Source organism: Artemia sp. Qi Xiang Cuo, chromosome 20, assembly GCF_049724085.1.
Source record: "Artemia sp. Qi Xiang Cuo chromosome 20, ASM4972408v1, whole genome shotgun sequence".
Lineage (NCBI taxonomy): Eukaryota > Metazoa > Arthropoda > Branchiopoda > Anostraca > Artemiidae > Artemia > Artemia sp. Qi Xiang Cuo.
In genome coordinates, this window is record NC_142813.1 from 13,521,055 (window position 1) to 13,546,662 (window position 25,608).

The 25,608-nt window shown below is 35.5% G+C and overlaps 1 protein-coding gene across 1 annotated transcript in view; it reads left to right on the top strand.

Annotated features, from left to right (window-relative positions):
* Window positions 1-369: 369 nt before the first annotated feature.
* Ing5 (inhibitor of growth protein 5) overlaps window positions 370-25,608 on the top strand; it is a 37,576-nt gene continuing 12,337 nt past the window's right edge. Inside the window, exons 1-3 of the mRNA XM_089105960.1 lie at window positions 370-463; window positions 14,854-15,092; window positions 20,092-20,200. Coding sequence (XP_088962086.1) covers window positions 427-463; window positions 14,854-15,092; window positions 20,092-20,200 — 385 coding nt within the window. The 5' untranslated portion in view covers window positions 370-426. The remainder of the gene's footprint in view (window positions 464-14,853; window positions 15,093-20,091; window positions 20,201-25,608) is intronic.

The following is a 25,608-nucleotide window of genomic DNA, read 5'->3' on the forward strand; positions in this document are numbered from 1 at the left end:
GTCCTAGAAAATTATATGTTGTATGCAAGCGACATCTTTCTGGAAATACAGATATATCATCTTTGCGTTTGATCTATATAAAGAGGTAACAGTCGATTGCACTGAAGAACATTGCATACAATGTTAAAAAAAAGGGTTGAGTATCTGGGTGCCTTTTGGATATTTATAATAACATTAGTGCGTGCTAGAAGTAATAAAAACTGAGAATATACGAGCACAAGCAAAAAATTTATTGGTATTATAAAATTATTTCATTTGGACGCCTGTATTTCAAACATTTTGTTTGTGTTTCTGAATATCGCAATTTGGCTCATTGGAATCTGCGTAGCAGGGCCCGAATCTTTTACGTCAGTGATATCGCAGTTTTACATTTATTTAAAGCCTTTATTGAAGAACTGCATGAAAATCTAACTGTAGCTTCTTAGAATGACTGCTGCAGCTTATCTTGAGCATTATTTAGATAGTAAGTATGCTAGTCAAATGATTCTAAAGTACCGCTACAATTTCTTGGAAGAAGAGGTTAGATTCTAGATGGACTAACCTTGGAGTAGGGCCTAGGCATATTAGTTTATTTTTAGGCAATTCCTTAGCCTAACCCTTTTTTGTAGTAGGATAGAGAAGATAGTATGGTAAAATTCTACTTTTGGCTATCTTGGAAAGAAATTAGGGTAGGAAAATGAAACTTTCAGGGATGGGGCTACATAATTAAGTATGTCCCAGGAAGGTATTTTGAAATACCTACCTCCACTCCTTCTCCCTCTAGAGGGTCCTGACCTTTGATAACCTTTAAAAATGTGTGTGTTATAAAAGTGTAACTTTGCAAAATAGATCTTCTGCTTAAATGAAGTACAAAAAAATACTTTCAGCTTCACTATGCTGGTCAATCTCAATTTATAAGGTTTTAAAGATAGGCTATGCAAATACATTTTGTAAATTTTGAAAAAAAATTGATATGGCTTAAAATTCTACTCAAATAACAGGAATTGCATTTTCAGAACTAAAGCCAGAGAAAAAGAACCTGGCAACTGAAAATTAAAGTAAAATGTTGTTTTGTCAAAATTTCAATAGGTATAGATCTGGGTAAATTTCTACCAAATCATATTATTGAGTTAGGAATAAAGTGAATACACCATTCAATGCCTTTTTTATGCTGATTACAATTATAATAATCATTTCTATCATAAATGAATTTCAGCCCCCCCCCCCCCTATATATGCAAATTCAGGGTTAGGTTGTAGAAATATACACCCTGAATTGGCATATATAGGGGGGGGCTGAAATTAATTTCTGATAGAAATGATTACTATATTTGTAATCAGCATAAAAATAGGCATCAAGTGGTGTATTCACTTTATGGGTAAGTCAATAATATGATTTGGTAGAAATTTACCTAGATCTGTCATGTAGGTGAATTTCAGGACCCTCTAGAAAGAGAAGGGTAGAGGTAAAAACTTCAAAATATCTTCCTGGGAAATACTTTAACCTATAGATCAAGGTAAAGTCCTATGAAATCATATTAGGCTATTGAGTTAGGAATAAATTGAATACACCATTCAATGCCTTTTTTGGTAAAATTCTACTTTAGCTACTTTTGACTATCTTGGAAAGGAGTTTGGTTAGGAAAATGAAACTTTCAGGGATAGATCTACAGGCTAAAGTATGTCCCGGGAAGGTATTTTGAAGCACCTACCTCCACTCCTTCTCCCTCTTAAGGGTCCTGACCTTTGATGACCTTTAAAAATCTGTGTGTTATAAAAGTAAAACCTTGTAAAATAGATCTTCTGCTTAAAATGAAGTCCAACAAAATTGTTTTCAGCCTCACAACTTTGCTCAATCCTGATTTATAGAGTTTTAAAATATGCAAATATATTTCCTAAATTTTGAAAATTAACACTGATATGGCTTAAAATTCTACTCAAATAACAGGAATTGCATTTTTAGAACTAAAGCCAGAGAAAAAGAAACTTATAACTGAAAATTAAGGTTAAATGTTGTTTTGTCAAAATTTCAATAGGCATAGACTTGTCATGTAGGCAAATTTCAGGATCCTTTAGAGGGAGAAGGAAAGGAGATAAGTACTTCAAAATACTTCCTAGGACATATTTTAGCCTGTAGACTCATCCCTGAAAGTTTCATTTTCCTAACCTCACCCCTTTCCAAGATAGGTAAAAGTAACTAAAGTAGAATTTTACCCTTTTTTTATGCTGATTACAAATATAATAAGCATTTTTATCAGAAATGAATTTCAGCCCCCCCCCCCTATATAGGATATACCTACCCTAACCCTGAATTGACATAGATAGGGGGGGGGGCTAAAACTCATTTCCAATAGAAATGCTTATTATATTTGTAATCAGCATAAAAAAAGGCATCAAATGGTGTATTCACTTTAGTCCTAACTCAATAATTTGATTTTGTAGAACTTTACCTAGATCAATCCCTGAAAGTTTCATTTTTGTAACCTAACCCCTTTCCAAGATAGCCAAAAGCAGCTAAAGTATAATTTTACCAATGGTATTAATGTGAAGTTAGACCTACTCAAAAGGAAATACTATAAAATTCTGAAAACCAATGTAAAAATCTTAGAATAGGCCTACTGTAAATATAGGCTAGCCTGACTTTTCAAAGCATGGGACTGAATCTCCTTGCTAAAAGTGCAGTAAATTTTTCATTATTCATATTATTGACTTCCAAATAAAGCATACATACCACCATTGATGCCTTTCTTTATGCTCTTTCCAAATATAGGCCTAGGCTAAAAATCATTTTTGTCAGAAATGAACTTTTTGGATGAACCAAAATAAATGAATCCCCGCCAAGGCTGATCCAGGGGGGGCAAGGGGGGTGCCCCCCCTGAGCATAGTTTAAAGTAGTGTAATTTACTTAATTAACTCAAGTTTGCATTAATTAAACTTGCTCCTGATGCAAGTTTATTGGATCAACCTATTCCCCCCCCCCCCCCTAAAATTTTTTCTTTGGTTCATCCTATTTTGTGCAGTAAATTTTTACAAAATCATAAGATTTACTTACAAATAAAGTGAATATACCACTTGATGCCTTTTTTTATACTCTTTCCAAATATAATAATCATTTTTGCCAGAAAGGAATTTTACCCCACCCATATATACCAATTCAGGGTATATATTTGCACATTAGGGGGGTGGGGGAAAATTTAAATTTACCTCCCATTTACACTGGAAATGAAATTTGCCCCCCCCCCTAATGTGCAAATATTTACCCTGAATTGGTATATATAGGGGTGGGGACACAATTCATTTCCAACAAATATGAGTATTATATTTGGAAAGAGCATAAAAAAAGGCATCAAGTGGTATATTTGCTTTATTTGTAAGTCAATAATATGATTTGGTAAAAATTTACCTTTTGTGCCCCCCCCCCCCCAAAAAAAAAAATCCTGGATCCACCCCTGCCCCCACCCTATATATACCAATTCAGAGTATATATTTGCACATTAGGGGGGTGGGGTAAATTTTATTTCTAATGTAAATGAGAGGTAAGTTTAAACTTTCCCCCCCCCCCCCTAATGTGCAAATATATACCCTGAATTGGTATATATAGGGGTTGGGGTAAAATTCATTTCCGACAAAAATGATTATTATATTTGGAAAGAGCATAAAAAAGGTATTGGGTGTATGTTTACTTTTATTTGTAAGTCAATAATATGAATAACAAAAAAACATTACCAAAAGTGCTTATTGCTGATATTGCAGTAAAAACAAAAACAAAATTGTTTTCTAAATAAATGAAATATGCTCTGGCACTCTGTTTACTTCAGCTTTTGCCTTATCTCTGCTATTTCATCCTTTAAGCCCAAAAGCAAGGCTTTACCTTATTAATTAATTAATCAGGCTTTATGTCACTTATTTTCAGAAAGATGGCAACTTTCAGTAATGAATCCAGGGTCAGAAACATAGGCTACTTTGAGAAGGTATTGGCAAGCTTCTATGTTAACCCTCTTCTGATTCCTAAGTCTTATTAAGACTCTTAGTAATATTCCTAAGGTCTATGCCTATTGAAAATTTGACCAAACAACATTTTACCTTAATTTTAAATTATCACTTTCTTTTTCTCTGGTTTCAGTTCTGAAAGTGCAATTCTTATAATTTGAGTAGAATTTTAAGCCATATCAATGGTTTTTTTTCTAAATTTAGGAAATGTATATGCAGATCTTTTAAACCTCATAAATTGAGATTGAGCAAAGCTGCATTTTGAGGCACCAGGTCCCAACTCAGGTTAACACCCAGCTCTGCACCAGTTGTTTCCAGAAGTCTGGGTTCTACACAAGTCTGCTATCAACCACTTTCAGCCATTGTGTTTAAACCCAGGTTTCCTAAATCTGGAACCTGCTTTAATACCAAGTTCAAACACAGGGTTCACTGTATTGGTGGTAGAATTTAAAAATGAACTACAAACCCAAGTTTACAGTTGATGAAATTTTACCCAAGTTTACATTGATGGGTCTACTTGACAGCTTTGAGAAGCTGTTGAATAGACCTCCACCAGATGATCCCCCAGAGATCCCAGCAACAACACTGTTTTCCTTAGATATTAGCATTGATCCACAATCATCCACTGAAATTATAGCAGCAGCAAAGAAGCTTAAAAATAGGAAGTCACCTGGCAAAGACAGGATATCTGCAGAAATGATCAAAGCAACTGTTCTGACCTCCCTCAAGTTCTGGACAGTGCTATTTCCAGTAATCTGGACAGCTGCCAAAATACCTTCAGATTGGAAATGCAGCACCCTTGTGAGGATCTTTAAGAAAGGTGATGTGTCCCTCCCAGGCAACTGGCAAGGAATCTGCATGCTTTCCATACCTAGCAAATTGCTGATGCACATTTTACTGCAGAGAATCAGCTTGCAGCTTGGCAGACACCTTTTCAACAAGCAACATAGATCCAGACCAAACAATTCATGTGTGGACCTGATATTTACTCTATGGCTACTGATGGAAGAAAGCAGAGAGTGGCCCTTCAAAATCTATATAATATTCATCAATTTTGAGAAGGCATTTGACTCAGTAGACTGCCAAAGTCTTGGAAGATCCTACTGCACTACAGAATCACTGAAAAGATAGTTTCACTGATTGTTGCACTCTATGAAGATAGCAAGTGCTGTGTAAAGACACCAGATAGCCAAACTTGTTTCTTCCACATTGTCAGGAGTTAAGCAAGGTTGGGTCTTGTCACCACTACTTTTTGTAATCATCATTGATTACATACTGCAAGGTACAAGCACAGACAGAATCCAGCTGAATCCAGAAATACACCTCAGCAATGTAGACTTTGCTGATGACATTGCCATCCTGGAATCATGCAAGCAAAGACTCCAAGAACTCCTTGACAAAGTGAGGGAGAGAGGTGGCCAGGTTGGCCTGAAAATAAATAATGAGAAAACAAAATGCTTGGCTACCACAGATTCACCCCTGAGCATCACTTGCAGAGACCAACACATAGAGTAAGTCATTCATTTCAAATATTTGGGAAGCATAATAGGTAGCAACAGATTGACCACAAAAGAAGTGCTCACAAGAATCAGCCAAGCCAATGGGGTATTCAATAGATTATGGAAAGTTTGGTGGTCCCAAAGCTTCTCTATATAGCTAAAGCTATGTCTCTTCAACAGCAATGTTATGCCAGTGCTGCTTTATGCAGCTGAAACCTGGCACCTGAACCAGGAACTAGAGAGAAGAATATTTGCTTTAAAAAACACATACATGTCTCAGAAGAATTTTCAACATCTGTTGGAAGCAGAGAATAACAAACCATTCCATCTACAACAAGACTGGCCAGCCTCTTGAGATATATATCAAATGAGTCTGCTGATGGAGATACCTTGGGCACATACTATGTATGGATAATCTCCAACTACCAAATGCAGTGTTCCATTGGCAGCCATTGGGTCCACACTGCAGTGGCAGACCCAGAACCACCCTGTGTTGAATGTACCAGACAGATCTCTGTAACCTGCATACATCAATCCAACCTTTGTGGGGGGACATACTGGCAGCAGCAAACCTGCAGGAAGATTGGCAGCTCCTTCTTGATGCCATGTGTGCCTCCAGAGGCACAGGTGGATCTAAGGTTCACAATAAGACCAATTTATGCATCTCTCTAAGATACAGTTGAAATGTAATAATAGAAACAGCTAATAAAATTTGAATTATTTTTATGGAAAACAGTAAAAATCAATAAAAAACTGAAGCATAACTAATGAACAAATATCCTTGTACTTCTTGATCTAATTGTTTTTTCTTCTTAAAGCTCAAGGTTATTTGAGTCTACATCAGTATAAAAGTTCATATTATACAATTTTTGACTTCTTCCCTTCAATCTTACCATGTTCAGCAGAGCAGGTTCCAACCGTTTTCTTTGGCAGTAGAACCCACATTTTAAAAGTGCTTGTTGCACTACATGTGTCCAACCCATGGTGTCTGAAAATATGTCTAAAGCTGTGATGCTGAAAACAGCTTTGTTGTACTTCATTTAAACAGAAAATCTGCTTTGCAAGGTTTCACTTTTATAACACAAATATTTTTAAAGGTCATCAAAGGTCACTGCCTTCTAGAGAGATAAGGAGTGGAGGTAGATACTTCAGAATACCTCCTTAGGACATACTTTAGTCTATAGACCCATCTGTGAAAGTTTCATTTTCCTAACCTAACCCCTTTCCAAGATAGAAGAAAGTAGCTAAACTAGAATTTTACCAAAATAAAGCACAGAAAGGCAGTAATCACATTTAGAGCAAGAAAATCTGCAGTAATTTTTCCAAATTAATGAATATTCTTTGGCAAGTAGACATGATTTTACACCAGGAATTAAAGAAAAACAGGTCTTTTCAACTGAAAGTAAGGAGCAACATCAAAACTTAAAACAAACAAAAATTATTATATAAATGAGGCAGGTTGCCTCTCTTCGACACCTGGCTCTTCACACTTAAGTTTTGTAGTACTTTCAAAAAATCTTCTTATTGATTTAAAGGACTCTTGACCCTTGTGTTTCAGGAGTCTTTCTTAAATAATTGAGACCAAATTTAAACTTTACTGTAAAGAGTAAGGTGTTCTAGATGGGAAAATCCCCCTCATATATGTAATAATTTCTGTTTGTTTCAAGTTTTGACATTGCTCCTTATCTCAATTGAAAAAAAAACATTTTTTTTTATTTCTGATGGTCTTTTAAATAATGCCAGGTAATCTTGCTCCATCTCCATAGAAAAATCCCCCCTCTCCAAGGAAAAATTGTTTAGACTATTCAATCCCAGTGAAAATTTTTCCAGGGTAATTACCCTTAACATCCTTGTCTAAAGTTGAATCAGCAAAGAGAAAGTTGAGACAACTAAAAAAAATCTGTTTGACAAATTCCCCAGGACAAAATTTCCCCTGAAAAGTTAAAACCCATAAACCTCTCTCCCCATAGAAAATTCTTCCTGCAGAAAATTCAACCCTCCCCTAAACACCCAAAAAATGTATGCATACTTCTGACTTATACATTCATACATGCATACTTAAAATTTATTCACACTTAAATAGTCCCTGATTAAATATTGATGCTTGCTCAAAATATACAAAATTCATCAAGTTTAATGTTACCCATCAAAAGTTATAAGCGTGAAAAAATTTGCCCATTTTTTTTTAAAAGGGGAGAAATGCCCTCAAAATATCAAGTGATCTTAATGGAAATCACACTGTTAGAGAAACCTGCTGTAGAGGTTTCAAACTCCTATATGCAAAAATCTGGAATTTTGGCATTTTTTCAGAAGAAAGATCACAAATACATGTTTTTTTTTGTTTTTTTTTCATGGGTAATCATATCAAACCAGTGATACTTGAAAATTGAGAGAGGATTCATTTGATCAGAAATCAAAAGTTCTAGTGTCATTTTTAAGTGACCAAAAACATTGGGGTGTAGCTTGCCCCCTTACCATTCCATTTTTCCTCAAGGTTGCCTAATAGAAATTTGAGATAGCCATTTGTTCAGCATAGTTGAAAGATCTAATAACTACATCTTTGAGCATGACTAAACCCCCCATGGTTCCTGGGGTAAGGGCTGTAAGCTATGAACTTTGCCCATTGTTTACATAAAATATGGGTTATTGGGAAACATACAGACATTCTTTGGGGGAGGGGGGGTATGTTGGAGGTTCTTTCCATGAGGAGAACTGGATTTTCCAGCATTATTCAAAAAACAATCAGAAATTAAATTAAAAACAAGTTTTTTTTAACTGAAAGTAAAGAGCAGCATTAAAATTTAAAATGAACTGACATTTTTTATTTATGTTAGGGGGGTTGCCCCCTCCTTAATACCTTGTTCTTTATGCTAGTTTTTTTTAGGACAGTCATAAAATCTTATTCTAATTAAATGGTCCTTGGGTTTCAGGAGCCATTTTTAAATAATGGGAACAAAAAGTCAAACTTCAGCATAGAACAAGGTATCAAGGAGGGGGCAACCTCCCTCATACATATAACAATTTCAGTTTGTTTTAAGTTCTAATACTGCTCCTTACTTTCAGTTGAAAGACTTGTTGTTGTTTTTATATCAACAAAAGTCTGTATGTCAATTATATCTGCCTAGTTTATATGTGTATTTGCTTAAGAGATAACTTTTTTGCTAACAAAAGAAACAATAATTGTACCAAAGCATCCATATTTTCCAGATAAAGCTCCATGTATTAATGGAATATCAGCACCTGTTGGTAACAGTGACTGTGTTGTAATTGTTTCTCAATTATTTCACAGCAGACATACATTCCCTAATATGCTGCATAATAGTCAACTTGTTGCTAATCCTTAGCTGAAATTTAAAATTGTGGCACCAGATGGAGCTTCTATCATAGTCAGGTGATATTGTGAGCTTATAAGTCATCTTAGTAGAATTATACCAGATGCCCAGAAGAGACCAACAATTCTCATCTGTTTTTCCCTCTGATTCCAGTACTGTTTGCCCCCTAGTCCTGTATATGATATATTGCTTGAGATAGAACTAATTTTAATTACTGTGCTGATACAATAGTTCTGAAAGAACTTACATCCTTTAAAACTAATATATCTACTCATATCCTGATATGATATATCCTGCATGAATGTCAAACATATCCTGCATGAATGTCAAACTCTCAACCACTTTCCTTGCTATTTAACTTATTTTTAAATCTTCTTAGACTACAACTCAACTAGAAAACTGCCCGTATTCCAATATTTAAGAAATGGAGAAAGGACCTTGCTGAAAATTATTGATCTATAAGCATGACATCATCAGTTATTAAGGTTCTTGAAAGAACAGTCAAATCTGCCATAATCCAGAACTTTGAAGCCAATAATCTCTTGCACAGCATAGCTTTTGCTCTGGAATTTCTGTTGATACCAATCTCCTTGAATCATATGGCCACATCACTAAATTCAGTTGATACAGAGGTGCCTGCTGAGATGATTCTGCTTGACTTTTCTAAAGCTCTTAACAAAGTTTGTTACAAAAGCCTTGTAGTCAAGCTACAAGCAGTCAAACTTGAAGAGAAATCCCTGCTCTGGATCCTTGATATTCTTCACCATATTCTTTCTTCTTCTAATTAAGTTTTGAGCAGACTCTTTTTACTATCAATAAATTAAGACTATGCAGATGACTTAAAGCTATTCAGACCAGCCTTCTTATGTGAAGACCACACCATTCTACAAAATAATTTTGAACTGCTTGGTTAATGGGTTGAGGCTTGGTTTCTTGAATTCAATCTGGCCAAGTGCCATGTCATTCACTTCAGCAAAAAAAAAAAAGATAGAATCTCTGTCACTCTTATTTTCTCTCAGGCCACCCAATCCCCTCTGTAAATGATGAGCAAGATCTTGGATTCATGATTGACAATGAATTAAAATCCAGTAACCATGTTAAGAAGTCTACTGCTGGTGCTAGTTCAATTCCGGGCTGATCAAGTGTACCCTTTCCACTTGCTCAACCAAAGTCATTAGTTTTCTGTACAGAGGACTAGTTTGACCCAAGGTTGAAGTTGGAATATCTCTAGCATCCCTGTATTTCAAAAAAAGATATAAAAGTTTTGGAGATTGTGCAGAGACATGCTACCAAAATGATATTACCTTAAATTGCACTTGCTAGCAATATGGAGGAATCCAGTATATACCAGTTAGGGATGATGGGGCCATGGGACATCTGCTGTAGCCCATTAAATGAGCCATGGTTTTGTTGCGTAGGCATCCATCATGCAGGAGCTTTCTTACACTGCAAGACTAGTCAAACTGAAACTCTCAACACTTGTATACAGGAGAAGAAGAGGTGACACCATTCTAACCTACAAGCTAATGAAGGCCAACATGCTCCCAGCATTATTTCCCATTGTTGGTCCTAATTCAAGAACCACAGGTCATTGGCTGAAACCTGTGAAGCAGTCTACCCTATCCAAAGTGTAAACTCAATTATTTTGCACAACAATTGTAAACGATTAGAACAAACTCTTTGAAGATACAGTTACTGGTGATTCTGTTGACATTTTCAAGCAAAGGCTTGATGCTGAGTCATCTGTGAGGGAGTGGAAACTTGACTGGGAAGCTGCTGATCATTCAACTGCACCTGGTCCCTAAACAACAATGAAAAGAGCTTCAATCATCAACTCTGGAGCTTCACAAGGAAAAATCCTTAGATTGCTCAAAGCTGCAATTTAAGGTATGTGATATCAAAAACGCCATATCTACTCGAAATGTACCGGTTGCAAGTCCAAAGTGGCAATTGCAGAAGATATTTGCAAAAACGGAAGAATAAAGATCTAATTTTCTTCCGCTCAGATATTGTGAAAAAAACTCCGTAAAGGGTCCAAGAAGAAGACATGCAGTGCAAAAATGTTTTTATAAAGTCTGCAAAAAATTATTTTGTGAAACTGGCCTTTAACTTGAGCAAGCAGCATGTACAATTTTCTAAGCTTTTCTTTCAATGTCAAGATAACAAGTGTTTTAGTATTTTTAACATTTGATCCAAACAGGAGACCTAAATAATTCTGAGAGGATGATGCAGAAATAGTTTCTGGGCCAACATTGATAGTAATGGAAGGTTGATAAGACAAACCGTAGGCAAGAAGCTGAGTTTTAGAGGAGGCAACTTGAAACCCAATCTAATTGAGACCAGAGCAAAATGTATGAACTGTATTTTGGATAACCTGGAGATCATCTGATAGAAGAAGAATATTGTCTGCATAACAGAGGTGGCCGATATCAATATGGGGCTCAATTAGAAATGGAGGAATATTTTTAGTATTGGTTCTGATGGCATTATTGAAAAGAGCTAGACTAAGCACAGAGCCTTGTTTCACACCTTTCTGAATAGTGAAGGATTTGCTCAGCTGGCTACCTAGCCACACCTGTATGGATGCATTACCATACCAATTCCGTAAGAGACAGCAGATAAAAGGGCTTATTCCACTTCTCAATAGAGAAAAAATAGCATGTGAATGGATAATGGAATCAAACACCTTTGAAATGTCAATTACACACACATACAGATTCTTTTTCAGCATCTTATAGTGGTCTAAAATAGCCAAAAAAGTTGCTTTTGCATTTTGCACACCCAAGTCTTCACAAAATCCAAACTGATTTTCCCCATGGTCACACTTTGTGTTTATTTCTTAGAAGATAAGCTTTTCAGAAAGCTTACCAATTGTCTGTACTATTCACAAACCTTTGGGTTTTTGCCCTTCTTTACGACAAGACCTTTGGAAAGGGCAGTTGGAACATGTTGCTGAGAAATACAAGTCTTAAATAATAGTGACAAACATTATATAAGAAGTGGGGTAGTATATAGGCGGTGCTCAGTTTGTATCCCATTGTATCCTGCGGCTTTACCAGGTTTTTATTGGACAAGTTTGGATCTGGACAGCTGAAGGTGTAATGATGACAAAGTTCCTCTGGTGGTCAAGTTTTGACATATGGTGGAGGAGGGCATTTTTATAGGTAGCTTCAACCGGAGGAGGATCATTGGAGAAAAGCAAAGAAAAATGTCTTTCCCACAAAGTGACATCAGTAGGGTTAGATTGCAAGGAGGAACTTGATGTCAGCTTTGAAACTCTCCTCCAAAGCTGCTGGGGATTATTTTTTATCTCATGTGTTGCCATTTGAACTTGTCTATTTTTACAACAGCAGAGAGCTTTTCAGAACTCATGTTTGGTTGACTTAAGAATTGAAAAACCAACACCCAAGCAAGGATGATCACAGTCAGTCCAAATCCGAAACCAAAACTTATGATGGTGCTTGGTATCTTTCAATTCATCATATTTCCAATCATGTTTCTATGTCCCTATTTTGACCTTTGTCAAAGGTACAGATACAGAAGAGGTGACCTTAAGAGCATATGTCAACTCAGCTAGAAAGCAATCAAGGTCCAGTGAGTTCCCTTTCAGTAAAGTAGACAGAAGGTGCAAAGGGATTTTGATTGGCAAAGAATCAAGCGTGTACTGAAAGGACAATATATCTATGTGATCCCATGATACTTTTTTAAACCAACAGGGTTTTGTTTTATTTTGCAAAGGGGACATGCAAATGTTGAACTGGAGGTGTAGATGGTCACTTGCTAGGATATCATTTGAAATGGTAATCGTAGTAGATTGAAGTTCAGACAGGAATGATAAGACAGGACAAAATCGAGGTTTGAGGTTGACCCAGAATTATAAACATAAGAGAAAGGTTTAGATTTAAGAAGGACAGACATGCCAAGCAGAAGTGATGACAGAAACACATGTGTTAGCGGCAGTGAAGGTCATTCAGATTTTTGTTGAAATCACCACAGATGTCAAGCCACCTTTTGGTAGCTTGAATTTTATGGAGAATCTTTGATAGTAATGCACAAGCTGATGCAAACTTCTTATCAGAAGTATGGGTACAGTAATTAGTTGGCATATAAATACACAACAATACAAAAAATCCTAGCTCAACAGCAATATAAATGTCACTTGAATCTAACAAAGAATCAGCAAACTTTTTATTTATCACAATAGCTAAACCACCCAAAGGTCTGCCAGTTTTAATATTTGCTGGCCTGAGAAAAAACTGAGAATTAGGCAAATGCTCTAACAACAATGCATTATTTTCACTCAAAATATGCTCAGCAAGACACAGTATCAAAAGTATTATACAAATTTTCAATAATTTCTAGTTTTTCATGGGTACCCTTTATATTCTGACAAAATTCTGAAATAAATTTTAACACCTTAGGGCTGTAACATTGTTTTTGGCCTTGAGTGGGAAGGTGCTTTTTCATTTCTACACAAATCAAGCTGTTACTTCTGTCGGTTATTTCACAGTTTGCACATTTTATGTCTGCTTGGCACACATGATCCTTATTACTATGATCATATGCACATCTACTACACTTGTTTGGATTTTGACACTTTCCGAGCAAAATGTCCAAATTCTTGGTAGTTGAGAGACCACTTAGGGTTTTTGATTAGTCAAGTGACACCAAATAGACAATATTTGATCTTCACTCCAAACTTCAATGTATGATCATGGTCATCATTTGTTTTAAACTTCAGCTGCACAACTCTTGAATTTCCAAAGCATGTCATAGAGATTACATTTTCAATGGGCATGGAGATTTGAGAAACATCAAAATCAGTGTCCATTTTAATAATACCTGCGTACTCGGTTCTTATAATCTTAGCCCGAATTTTCATACTATTAGGTATTGCAGCCACTGCAGAATCTTCATCAACCATGTGGACTACCAGTCTATTTTAGCAACTAACAATATGTTTCACCTTGTCAGCACAGCTAAGCTTCTTCACAATATCATGCTGATTTGTATGGTTTTGCATATAAATATTATTAGGAATATTTGAAAGCACCACAGGAATAGAGGGGGATTGGCGAGCTGGCCTCAATGGCCAGATAACTGGGCTTGAACTCTGCAAACATGTTTCCCATTTTTTGACTAAAAAGTTAAGCATCTGGACGCACTCGTTGAGGCGTGAAGCCGCTATTGCAGGGGGGTCTGTTGGAAAAGAAGGCATGTCTGATGGATCAAGTATTGCAAACAGCAGCAACTCTTCCTTTTCTTTAAGGCTGAATAGCAGTTCCAAAATGTCTGACAAAAACGATGACGCTGGATGTGATCCGCTTCTCCTCTCAAGTATGTCAAGCTTTAGTGCTACCTTGCAGGTATCCCTGAAACTTGTTAAGCAGTCTACCCTATCCAGAGTCTGCTCTCAATTATTTTCCTCAAGAATTGTCAACAGTTGGAATAAACTCTCTGAAGAAACTGTTACTGCTGAATCTGTGGACATCTTTAAACAAAGACTGAATGATGAGTGGTCCTCCCGGGAGTGTACACTCAACTGGGAAGCTGTTGATCAGTGTACTGTACCTGGTCACTAAAGAATTTTGAATACAACTTAAATCATCAACTATGGAGCTCTAAAAGGAGAAATTCCTAGATTGCTCCAAGCTGCAGTTTAAGGTAATTTAAGGTAAATGGAAGTATAATAAGGGTTAAAGCTTATAATTAAGAAAGTGAACTTAGAAAAAAAAACTTTTTTATGCAAATACTAATAAAAGCCTGAATATTTTGGCTGACATCCAGAAACTTCTATCAATTGGAATAAAAGTGGAAAAAATTCGATTAAACAAATTGATGAGCACTAGGAAATCATATAAGAAGATGAGAAAATGCAGAATCCAAAGAAAAAAAAATACAAAAATAAAGAAAAATATAAAAAAATTCAAACAAAAAATGAAAAATATACAGAAAAAGAAATCACATGCAGCAAACTAGTTCTTTTTCTTTTCCTCATAATTTTTCTTTTTTATTCTGTCACCTTTCTCTATATAACTTGTTCTATTTTTTCAGGTCTTGAGTCTCTTCCTATTGAGCTTCAAAGAAATTTTAGTCTGATGAGAGATTTAGATCAACGAGCACAGTCTATGCTAAGAGACATAGATGAAATGTCAAATGAGTTTATTAAAAATTCTTTAAATATCCCTGGTGATAAGAAAAAAGAGACAGTTGAGAAGATTCAGAAGCAGTATGGAAAAGCAAGAGAATTGGGTGATGATAAAGTTCAACTTGCTATACAAACTTACGAGTTGGTAAGTTGTTTTATTTGTGAATTATTAGCTATTTTATTAGTATTTAATTTTTTAGTTTATTTTTCTCTTTTTATACAAATAAATAATTGGCTTAGACACCTGTCTTTTGCTTGTAATTTGTCTGGTTTTTGGTGCCACTTGTGATTCAAAATGCTGTTCTCTGAAAAGATCATTTCTCTTCAACCAGGGAAAGGATATCGCACCAGACCTGACGTTCAAAACAGGCACTGACCTCTGTTTTGCAGCCATTCTGCTAGGAGGTGTAAAGGTGGTTGGGAGCCAACCATCTTTTGCTTTCATTCATCCTTCCTCTTTACCCTCCCCAGATTTCTCTAGGCAGCTTTTTGGAGATGCAATCATGGAGGGAGTAAGTAAAAAATACAAATGTCACATTCTAGGCTATAATTTTACACACCCACTCTCTATAATTCTGAATCTTTGCTATAGTCTTACTCAACAAAAATGCAATTTTATGCTATGGTAACTTCTGTGACCTTGTTTGTTGCTAACAATTATTTACAGTAGCAATTTGCTATTTATTATTCATTGATGATTTAATTTGGTAACTGTATTTTGATGATTTTTTTTTTTTTATTCTTCATGTGGTTTGTAGCATTGGAGGAAAATACAAATTTATCACCATCCTGAGTTCAACAGGTGTGGTAAAGTATTGACCCTCATCATCATCATCATCATAAAGATTTACTGGAAAATGATTATTGGCAATAAGCCCAATTGGTTATTTCATGTCATTGGGAAAAGCTTGCATTAGAAAAATACAAAGAAAAGAAGTATAGTAACTAACTTTAGGCTGAACCCAGAACTGGGTACCAAGGCTATTGCATTTATGTCAGAGAGGGGTGTTGATTGAGGGGGAGAGGGGGAGGCAGTTGTCACCTCCTGCATTTTACAAAAAAAATTAAACATAAAAATTCAAAATGTTCCACGCCCCCTACTCGCATGAAAATTTTGAAAAAAAAAATTGTGTGTCTTCATTTCTTATGGAAAAAATTATTCCCCCTAAATTTTCATGAACCTGAGCCTCTTGGGTTTGATAATTTTTTGTTACATATAGAGTATATTTATTCACTACAGTAATAAGCTAATAGAAGCATGTCAATATTGGAGAAAAGTGAATTCCAATTATTAGAATTCTAATTCCAAAATTTCAAATTGAAATTGTGTTGAAGTAAAAGTCTACTGGTAGCCTTTCTAGTTAGTCTAATTAGTATGGTGCCAAATGAAAATAGCCTAATTTTGGGGAATTGGCCAATATATAAATTCCAGTATTTTAAAATGAAATTGTTTTGAAGGAAAAATCTGCTCACAGCCTTTCTTTTTAGTCGATTCCGTATAGTATTTAGTTTGCAAATTGGAAGAATTTTCCAGAACCTGAGGAATTTCTAAGTGAAATTTTCTTGAAGTAAAAGCCCACTGGTGTAGTTAGTCTAGTTTGTATGATATTTTGTTTACAAATTGTCTATATTGAGGAGGAAGAATGTGATGGTGAAAGCCCAATGTCATGCTAAGTTAATGTTTGGTGCATAATTTGGCTTTTAGCAGATAGTCATAGTTACCATTTATGACTATGAAACTGGGTGAACAATTAACACCAAACATTCCATAAGTAAGCAAGGCAAGAATGAAGGAGTCTTCTTATGCAAATTAGCACTGATTGGTGAGCAAGTGTAGCTCTAATTTATCTTCTTAATTGAGATTAGAATCTACAAGGCTGAACTTGAAAAAGTTTAACACTCAGAAGTGTTATCAGTTAAAATAGGAACCGGTATCTACATTAAATTCAGTATAGATCAACAAAATCCAGCGAACCTGGAATGAAATTTTCATCAGCATGACAATCGAAAATCAATGAATAGACTAAAATTCTGGTTGCCTACTCTAGCCCATAGTAATCCAAAGTTTAAAAACGTGTATCAAGAACAAACTGTCAAGTGAGTAAGGATCGCCATTTCAAGCTGATTCAAGAATGGTAGCTGTCATATCGATTAATCTCAATTATACAAGTTCGTTTCGAAAGTAAATTTATGAAAATGTTGAAAAAATAGAAAAAGAACCTGAAAAACCTTAAAAGAATGGTATAGTACCCTGATGAAAACGGCACCAAATTGAAATCACCATAGCCAAAAGCCCCTTTTGGGAGAATTAAATCTTGAGCAACAAGGAAAGTCACTCTGTCACATAGGATACAGTAATGTCCTCCTTTATTTTTTTTTCTGTCGCCACTGGCAGACTGCTGAAACAACATAGAGAGAAGTTTAAGGGCTCATTTGAAAGAAATTAAAAAGTTGTGGTAATGAACTGTAAGGAACAACTGGGCCAAATAGTGGCTAAGACTAAAAATAATTAATTTTGATAACAATTGATACTTCAAAAGATCTTTTTATACTGATTTCAAATGTATTAAATTTATTAAGTTTATTATTACCTTTAAAAAGCTAAGATCATGAGAAAATTTGCCTGATTTTGGAAAAAAGGGGAAAATACTTTCGAAAAGTGATACTAAGGAAAATTACACCATTAGATTCAGCTTATGAATGAACCCTACTGTAGAGGTTTCAAACTCTAATCTACGAAAAATTTTAATTTTTTTTTGCCAGAAGTTTTTTTTTCTAGGTTGATTGCGTCAAACAAATGGTCCTTGAAGATTGGGAGAGGGCATATTCGTTCAGAAATTAAAAGCACAAAGGCCATTTTTAAGTGACCCAAAACATTAGAGGATAACTAAAGCTCCCCCCCCCCACGCCTCTTTTCTCCCAAAGACATCCAATAGATGTTTTGAGAGCAATTTGGTTTAGCATAGTTGAATGGTCCCATAACTATGCCTCTGGGAATGACATGACCCCCACAGCCCCTTGGGGAAATTGTTTTAAACTATGGCATTTGTCCATTGTTTACAAATAATATTTGTTATTGGGAAATGTACGGAAATTTTCTACGGGGAATTTTTTGTGGGGGGGGGGGCTCCACGGGGAAAACTTCCCATGTGAATGAAAGTTTGGGGGGGGGATTTTACACGGAGAAAGGGGGGGGGTTCACGGTTTAATTTGACTCCTCAATTCCTCACTGTTTAAGCTAAATTTTGACTTTTTGTCACAATTCTTTAAGAACGACTCCTGAAACACAAGGGCCATTGAACTTGAATCAGAATTATTTTTAATAAACTTCAAGACTTTAGCATAAAGAGGGGGGAGGGGCAGCCCCCTCAAATACAGAATAATTTCTGTTCGTTTTTAGTTTTATTGTTGCTCCTTACTTTCAGTTGAAAAAATTATTTTACTTAATCATAAATAAAAGGCTCTTTTAGTAACACTGCAGATCTTCACTACTGTGAGGCTGGAGGATAGGACTACCAAAGAAGAGCTAGAAGGGTCTCCCATGAAAAAGTGTAAAGAAAAACACAAAAATCTATGAGAAGGATATTTGCCGTTTTTCTTTATCTCTTTTTGCTTTTATCTTTCTCACTTTTTGCTTTTATCTTTCTCACTTTTTGCTTAAACCTTTCTTTGGTGTGTAGTCTACTAGGTACCCAACCCCAAAAATTCAGATTTTTTGCACCTCTCCCTTTGCTAATTTGGAATAAACAATATTATGTATTTATTACTGGTCTATTCAAAATGGGATTTATTCTTATTTAAACTCTAAAAATAAAACTGAAAAATTAACCTACGTACAGTATATTTCAGGCTGAGTCGAAAGAAACATAGACCTTTAATTAAAATCCATATTTTAAGAAACTAAAATAAGAATCGTTTTGAATTTGTCTAGTTCTGATGGGTATTTATTTATGATAATAATTTACTTATTTATAATTATTTATAATCATTTATAAATAAATAGGAATTGATCTAGAGAGGAAGTAATGCATTTAAGGAATTATTTGACAGTAGATAGAAGAACTGAAAAATTTATTTCTGTTTCATAAAAACTGCTACTTGATACAAATTTAGAAATAATTGAAAAAAAATTGTGATTCTGTTTATTTATTTGATTTTAGTGTTTCTTTGAAAAGACGTTGTGATCCTAGAATTCAGGTGATTAATGCCCCCCTTCCATCCGAAGCAACAATCTAAATATGCTAAATTTGGATCGAATTTTACTTTCCTATTAATTTTGGAGTTTCTACTTTGAGTAAATATAGCTCTTGGGATTATTTATCAATGCTTAGGGTTCACTCCTGGCCTTCAAAAAAATGAAAAAGTTACTACAATATTTTATCTGTAGTTTTCTTTGTCCTTTTCTATCAAGGAAATATCCTAATTTTGACCCTAATAAACCATAATCTTCTTTGTTTTGACAGTTTTTTTTTATCTGATCTAAATGAAAATGTGAGGACATTGTAAGAAAACTTGGAAGGGGGGTCTGAAGTACTGTCTCGTTTTTTTGTACAGTACAGTCTAAAGAACAGAGCTCAAAAGGTGAGAACACATTCTTTTTTTAGTTGTTGTTCAATTTTTTTAGGGGAGGGAATGCTCTCCTATGTTACTCTGTTTCTAAGCCTTTCTCAAATTCATATTCATGCCAATAGATGTTAATAACCAAAACAACTAAGTGCTATCAAAGGGATATGAGCTCATCGAAAATACCTTTTTAAAGTATCTATTTATAATGCAGTAACCTTCAATTATTTGCTAAGAAAAATTGCTTTTTAAAACTGGGATACCCAAAATGTAACTTCAAAAGCTGCTTCGATAGTTCTGCTAAAAAAAAGTGATTTCTGAAAAAGTGTTAATAATATTTTATTTAGATGCCTCTTACGTTAAAATTTCACTTTCGTAATTTAAACACAGAAATACTTGATTTGAACGGGTTTTTCGGCTAATGACATTCGTACATATAGAAAGTTACCAAACCTTTCCTGGCCATTGTTGCCATATATTTCACGTATGTTTGTTGGGTAATCAGGAAATTTGCTGTGTAAAAATGTTATCATACTTTCTAATGTTTTTTGGATTTCCACTCATCGTTTGTTGTCTTTCAGGTTGACAAACATATACGTAAGCTCGATTCAGACTTAGCTCGATTTGAATCCGAAATTAAAGATCGTGCCAAAGCAAATAAAAAAGAGGAAGAGGTCCCAGTAACACAGAGTAAGTCATATATTTTTTGAATATTTAATTATTTTTTTATTTAATTTTGTATAACTTTTTATTTAATTTTGAAAATTTAATTTAATTTTCTAGGCTTAAGGGTAAGCTCATCTAGATTGAAGTCCAGGGTCTGAGAGGCAGGGGCGTCCCGACAGGGGGGGGCACCCCCTCCAATGTAAAGTTTACAAAGATTTCCCCCCTCCCCTCCCTATGAACTGAGGCTCGGGATGCTCCTTCTGAGAGGGGTACCTCTGTCTTATGTTTTAAAAGGGTGCAAGACACCTATTGTTTTATTACCTTTGAGGCATGTTGTCCTGGATTGCTTTTTCGACAGTACTATTCCCCCGTACCCTTTGTCAGGCCTTTGGTATCTGGTTAAAAGGAATTTCAACAGACATCTATATAGAATAAAACAAGAACTAGCATGTGCCTTTTAGTTCCTAACGAAGTACCTTTGAGTTCTATATTCTCTCGATTTCTTCCCTCTATTTTTTTTTCAAAAGGATATCATCCTACGCATCCTACGCATAGCCTATGTATGAACACATTCCCATGTGTATTTTATTAAACGGGCAATTGTTTACATGTATTTGTAATGTTTTTACAAAATTGTGTTATAATTTTCATTGAAAATTGATATGTTACCATTTTCTTGTGTGAAAAAACAAAAAAACAAATTAGATATTTGCAAAAATTCGTTTTCCCTCTTAACCCCCTAAATATTTTTCATAAATTGTTTGCTGACTGAAGTTAGAGACCCTTGAAGGTTGAAAGCTTTGAGCATAAGTAGGAGGGTTTTCAAAATGCAATTTATTTGTTGACAAATCAGTTGATTTCAAATTTTTAGAGAAATACACTCCTGCTTGTTAGCTGCGAAGGGAATCTCGGATTCTTGATTGCCTCCCATTGAATGCTATGCTTTGCGGCCGGAAAATTACAATATAATTTGAATAACATGAGACTGAGCCTTGTTCAGTGATTATTGTTCGTTTGGTAAGATTGTTTGTAATAAGATCACTGTTCGTTTTCCAGCGTGGAAAAACAATCTAGATAGGTCACAACTTTGGGAAAATTCGTTTAGGGTCATAATTAATTTTGTATAAAGATTTTTCATAGGGATGATGTCAAAAATACTCGGACGTCCATCTGTTCTGATAAAGAATAATAGTCTAATAATTAAAATGACGAGAGCTTCTAAGGGCTTTACTTCAAAGACATATATATTTTTCCTGAAGTTTGGTCTTTTTCTAGATTGATGCTTAAACCAATTTCCTTGTTTAAAATAGGGTATAAAATAGATTAAATGCTTCCAGAACACTGAAGTCCAGGACCGGCGCTAGGGAGTGGTGAAAAAGGACGACCACCCTAGGCCCCGCTATTTTGAGGGCCCTACGCATAGTTCTCTTTAAATTGTAATATAGAACGGGGCCTGGCTTATGATCCAGCAATCCTAGTTTCAGGTTAAACTTGCTTGTAAGTTTAATTATTAATAAGTTTAAGTTTTTGGCTTATAAAAATGTTCTCAGTTGAAAAAAAGAGAAAAATGTTGGCTGGCCTTCGCCGCAATCTATCTATTTATCACTCAAATTTTTATCCATTAGATTCAATGCATAAGTCATACGCTTCCACTCCATTTTATATCCTGTTTGTGTTAGTCAGTCGGAATGAATAAGACATCTACAGAAGGTGTTTATCTGATTTGATGAGTTTTGAATTTTAACTCGAAGTTTTTCACTGGTTACTTTTAACTATAAAATGTATGATCCCATGAGTTATGTATCCAGTTATAATGCCTGTAATAAGACCCATTAATAAAGAATATTCTTATTCAATCTCTTCTAGTTTAGCGTCACGATGGTTGGATGTGTAAAGGTACCTAGTATCCAAGGTTGTATCCAGGATTTTTGTTTGGAGGGGGTAGTTTTATTCTTTTTTTGGAGGGGGGGAGGGGGAGGGTACAACAAAATTAGAAATCGCATAAAAAAAATTATATGTTTTTTTTATGTTTTAATAATAATAATAATGTATTGCGAAAACAGGCTTGCGCCTCTATCTACAAAAATTTAAATAATCAAATGCTTTATCACTATAATGATTGTCAATCTTGTTCTTAAATGTATGGATTGAATCTGAGTTAACAGTGTCTGATGGCAGTGTGTTCCAATCGGAGGCAATGCGGTTGCTGAATGCCCATCTCCCAACATCTCTTCTGAAACGTTCTTCGGTTAGCTTAAACTCATGACCTCTCAGGTTATTATTCTTTAATGTTATTCTCTCTTCTGGAGGGATGTTGTCGTAGTATCTGTTGCATATTTTATATACTTCAATAAGATCTCCTCTCAAAAATCGGTATGAGAGACTTTGGAGCGACAATTTTTTCAAACAGTCTTGGTATGATAATTCTCTAAGTGATGGAACAAATTTAGTATCCCTTCTTTGGATTTTTTCTATTGCATTGCTGTCTTTTTGAAAAAATGGTCTGGTTGTTGTATGACCGTGTTCGATCATTGGTCTCACTAACGATTTGAAGAGTATAGAAAACAGTGTTGAGTCAGTAAGAGAGAAATTTCTTTGAATAATTCCCAAGACTTGCGATGAATTAGAGATTATTGATTCGTAGTGCTTGATAAAAGTCATCTCGCTGTCATTTGTTACTCCCAGGTCTTGAGCTTCTTCTTGTATAGGTATCTTTTGTCCTTCAAAGCAGTAGTGCCGAGAAATGTGTTTTGGGCCTAGCCGAATATGACAACTTTTTTCTGTATTCACTTCCATGCTCCATTTTTTCATCCATTCTGCTATTTTGTTTAAGTCTTGATGTAGTATTTCTGTACCTTCAAGGCTTGTTATTGCGCGAAAGATTTTCGTGTCATCTGCATAAAGCAGTATCTCTGAATCTATGTTATTTGGGAGATCATTTATGTACATATTGAATAGTAAAGGCCCCAGAACAATACCTTGAACCACTCCACTTGTGACTTTTGTCTCATTGCTGCTAAGCTATCCCTCCAGTTTCACTCGCTGAGATCTTCCTTTCAGAAAGTTGAGAACCCACTTTAGAATAGTATCGCCAACACCGATAGACTAGTTTTCGAAGAAGTTGACTTTGTGAGACTTTATTAAAGGCTTTTCTGAGATCTAAGCATAAAATATCTACCTGCATCCCACTATCCATATATTTTCTCCAGGCGTTTGTAGCGACAAGTAGCTGGCTTTCTGCTGATCTTTTCTTGAGGAATCCAAACTGTGCGGATGAAATGAGGCTCCTTTCGAGTAGGTACTGTAATATATTATCGTGGAGTAAAGATTCTAGTATTTTGCATGTGATACAGGTTAAACTGATAGGTCTGTAATTACTTGGATCTGATTTGCTTCCTTTTTTGAAGAGGGTATCACTGTTGCTTGCTTCCATGTATCAGGCAGGTTCCCTGTTTGTAGCGACTTGACAAAAATGTAGCGCAATGGCGCTGCAATTTCTTGTGCCAGCTCTTTGAGCACTCTAGGATGTAGGCCATCTGGACCTTCTGATTTGTAAGGATTTAGATTTTTTAGTTTTTTGTAGACCATTTGTATTGTCAGTTCTATTTCTTCAAATTTGCCTGCGTCTAGTGGCTGACATTCCTCTTGACTTTCATCTTTGTCCATCTCTGTTGTGAAAACTGTGAAAAACTGCTGATTTAGTAGGTTGACTTTAGCTATTGGGTCACTGATTGTTAAATCTGTTGCTGAGTTTCTAAGATCGGGAATAACCGGCTGTTCTTTTCTTTTTGAGTTCACGAAGTTCCAAAACGCCTTGGGGTTGATCTTTGAGTTTTCGGCTACTTTCCTCTCCTTTTCGCTTGCTTCTTGTCTTCTGGCTTTCCTGACTTTGTTGGTGATTTTGCGATAATTTCTACGACTACTTTCGGCATCAGTCTGCTTGAGCGTCTCCCAGGCTTGCCGCTTGGTTTTTATTAGGTCAAGGATGTCTCGTTTTAGAGGCGGTCGTTTAAATATTTTTACTATTGGTAAATACTTCTTTGTGAGGTCTATTATTACGGATGCAAAATTTATGTACATGCCCTCTACTAGATATGTGTTATTTAGTATTTCAGTCCAGTTGAAAACTTCTAGCTCCGTTCGCATGGTATTGTAATCACCTTTTGAATACATCCACTTCTCTTTTTTCTCATAGTTTCACAACTTATTATCACCTCTAAGTAAATATTAGCGTGGTCCGTTTTTCCAACAGGAGGACCTATAGTAAATTTTTTTATTAGTTCTGTATTACTGCATATGAATAGGTCCTGTTGTTTTAGCTTGTCGCTTCCTTAGATTCTTTTTGGTTGTTTAATAAGCTGTTTTAGGTAATTATCGATCACTACCTTAAGAAATTCTCTCTGTGAGGGTGACCCGCTATGCTCTAGGACGCGAGGAAGGTCCCCATCTATGCTAGGGTAATTGAAATCTCCAATTATGAGATTTGGTTCTGTTAATCTTTGACATATAGCGTGAATATCTTTAAAGAGTACTTGGTCATTCACGGCTGTGCTATTTGGACTTCTATATACTACAGCAAATTTAGAGTTGCTTGATTTGTGTTTGATATCTGAAGCCAAATAATTTCCTGTCTATTTGTTTTTTATGACACTTTCTGGGCTGATAAATTGTCTAAGACGTAGCAAATAATTCCCCGACCTTCTTCTTGATCTATGTTCAAGGTGTGGCTTTTGTAGCCGTTGATGGCCAACTCTGGTAAAGTTGGGATATATTGACAGGGTTTAGGCTTAGCTTCGACCACTGCTGCTATGTCTGGGTTCTTTGCTGCAATTTCTACTTTTAAGTCTGATAATTTGTTTGGTAGTGAATCAGCATTTAAATATAATATCTTTAGTATTTTTACTTTAGTAGCATTTTTGTTAGGCTTGAAGGATGGTGGCATTTGTTTGGCTTTGGTCATTCTACTTCATGTTTGCCGTTGCTCTTTGTTGGAGTCTTTTACCTCGCCTCCAATGGCTCTGCATCTCCACTTAATGATCGCACTGGGTACGAGCATTCCTCTTCTGTCGTCTCTTCATGGCGAGCATTTGTCTCTGCATGGACGTGAGATGTGGCTTTATGTATACTTTGTTAAGAGTTTCTTTATTTGAGAATTTTCTTAAGATTTGGAGCTGTCTTCAGGATTTTTTGCCTTTTCATCTCAATCTCTCTGGATTTTTTTTAGCTTAATTAACAAAGTGCGTGGAGTACCATCTTCTTTTGGTCTTCCAATCCGGGCAGTTTCTGGTATCTCCCCTTCAGTGATATTTACCCCGAGCTTGTTTTCTTGAGTCAATTTGACAACCTGTGTAATGTCTTTGACAGCAGTAGATTCAGACAGCCCCATGACCACAAAATTCATCTTTTTCTGTTCTCTCAATTCCTTTTCTACT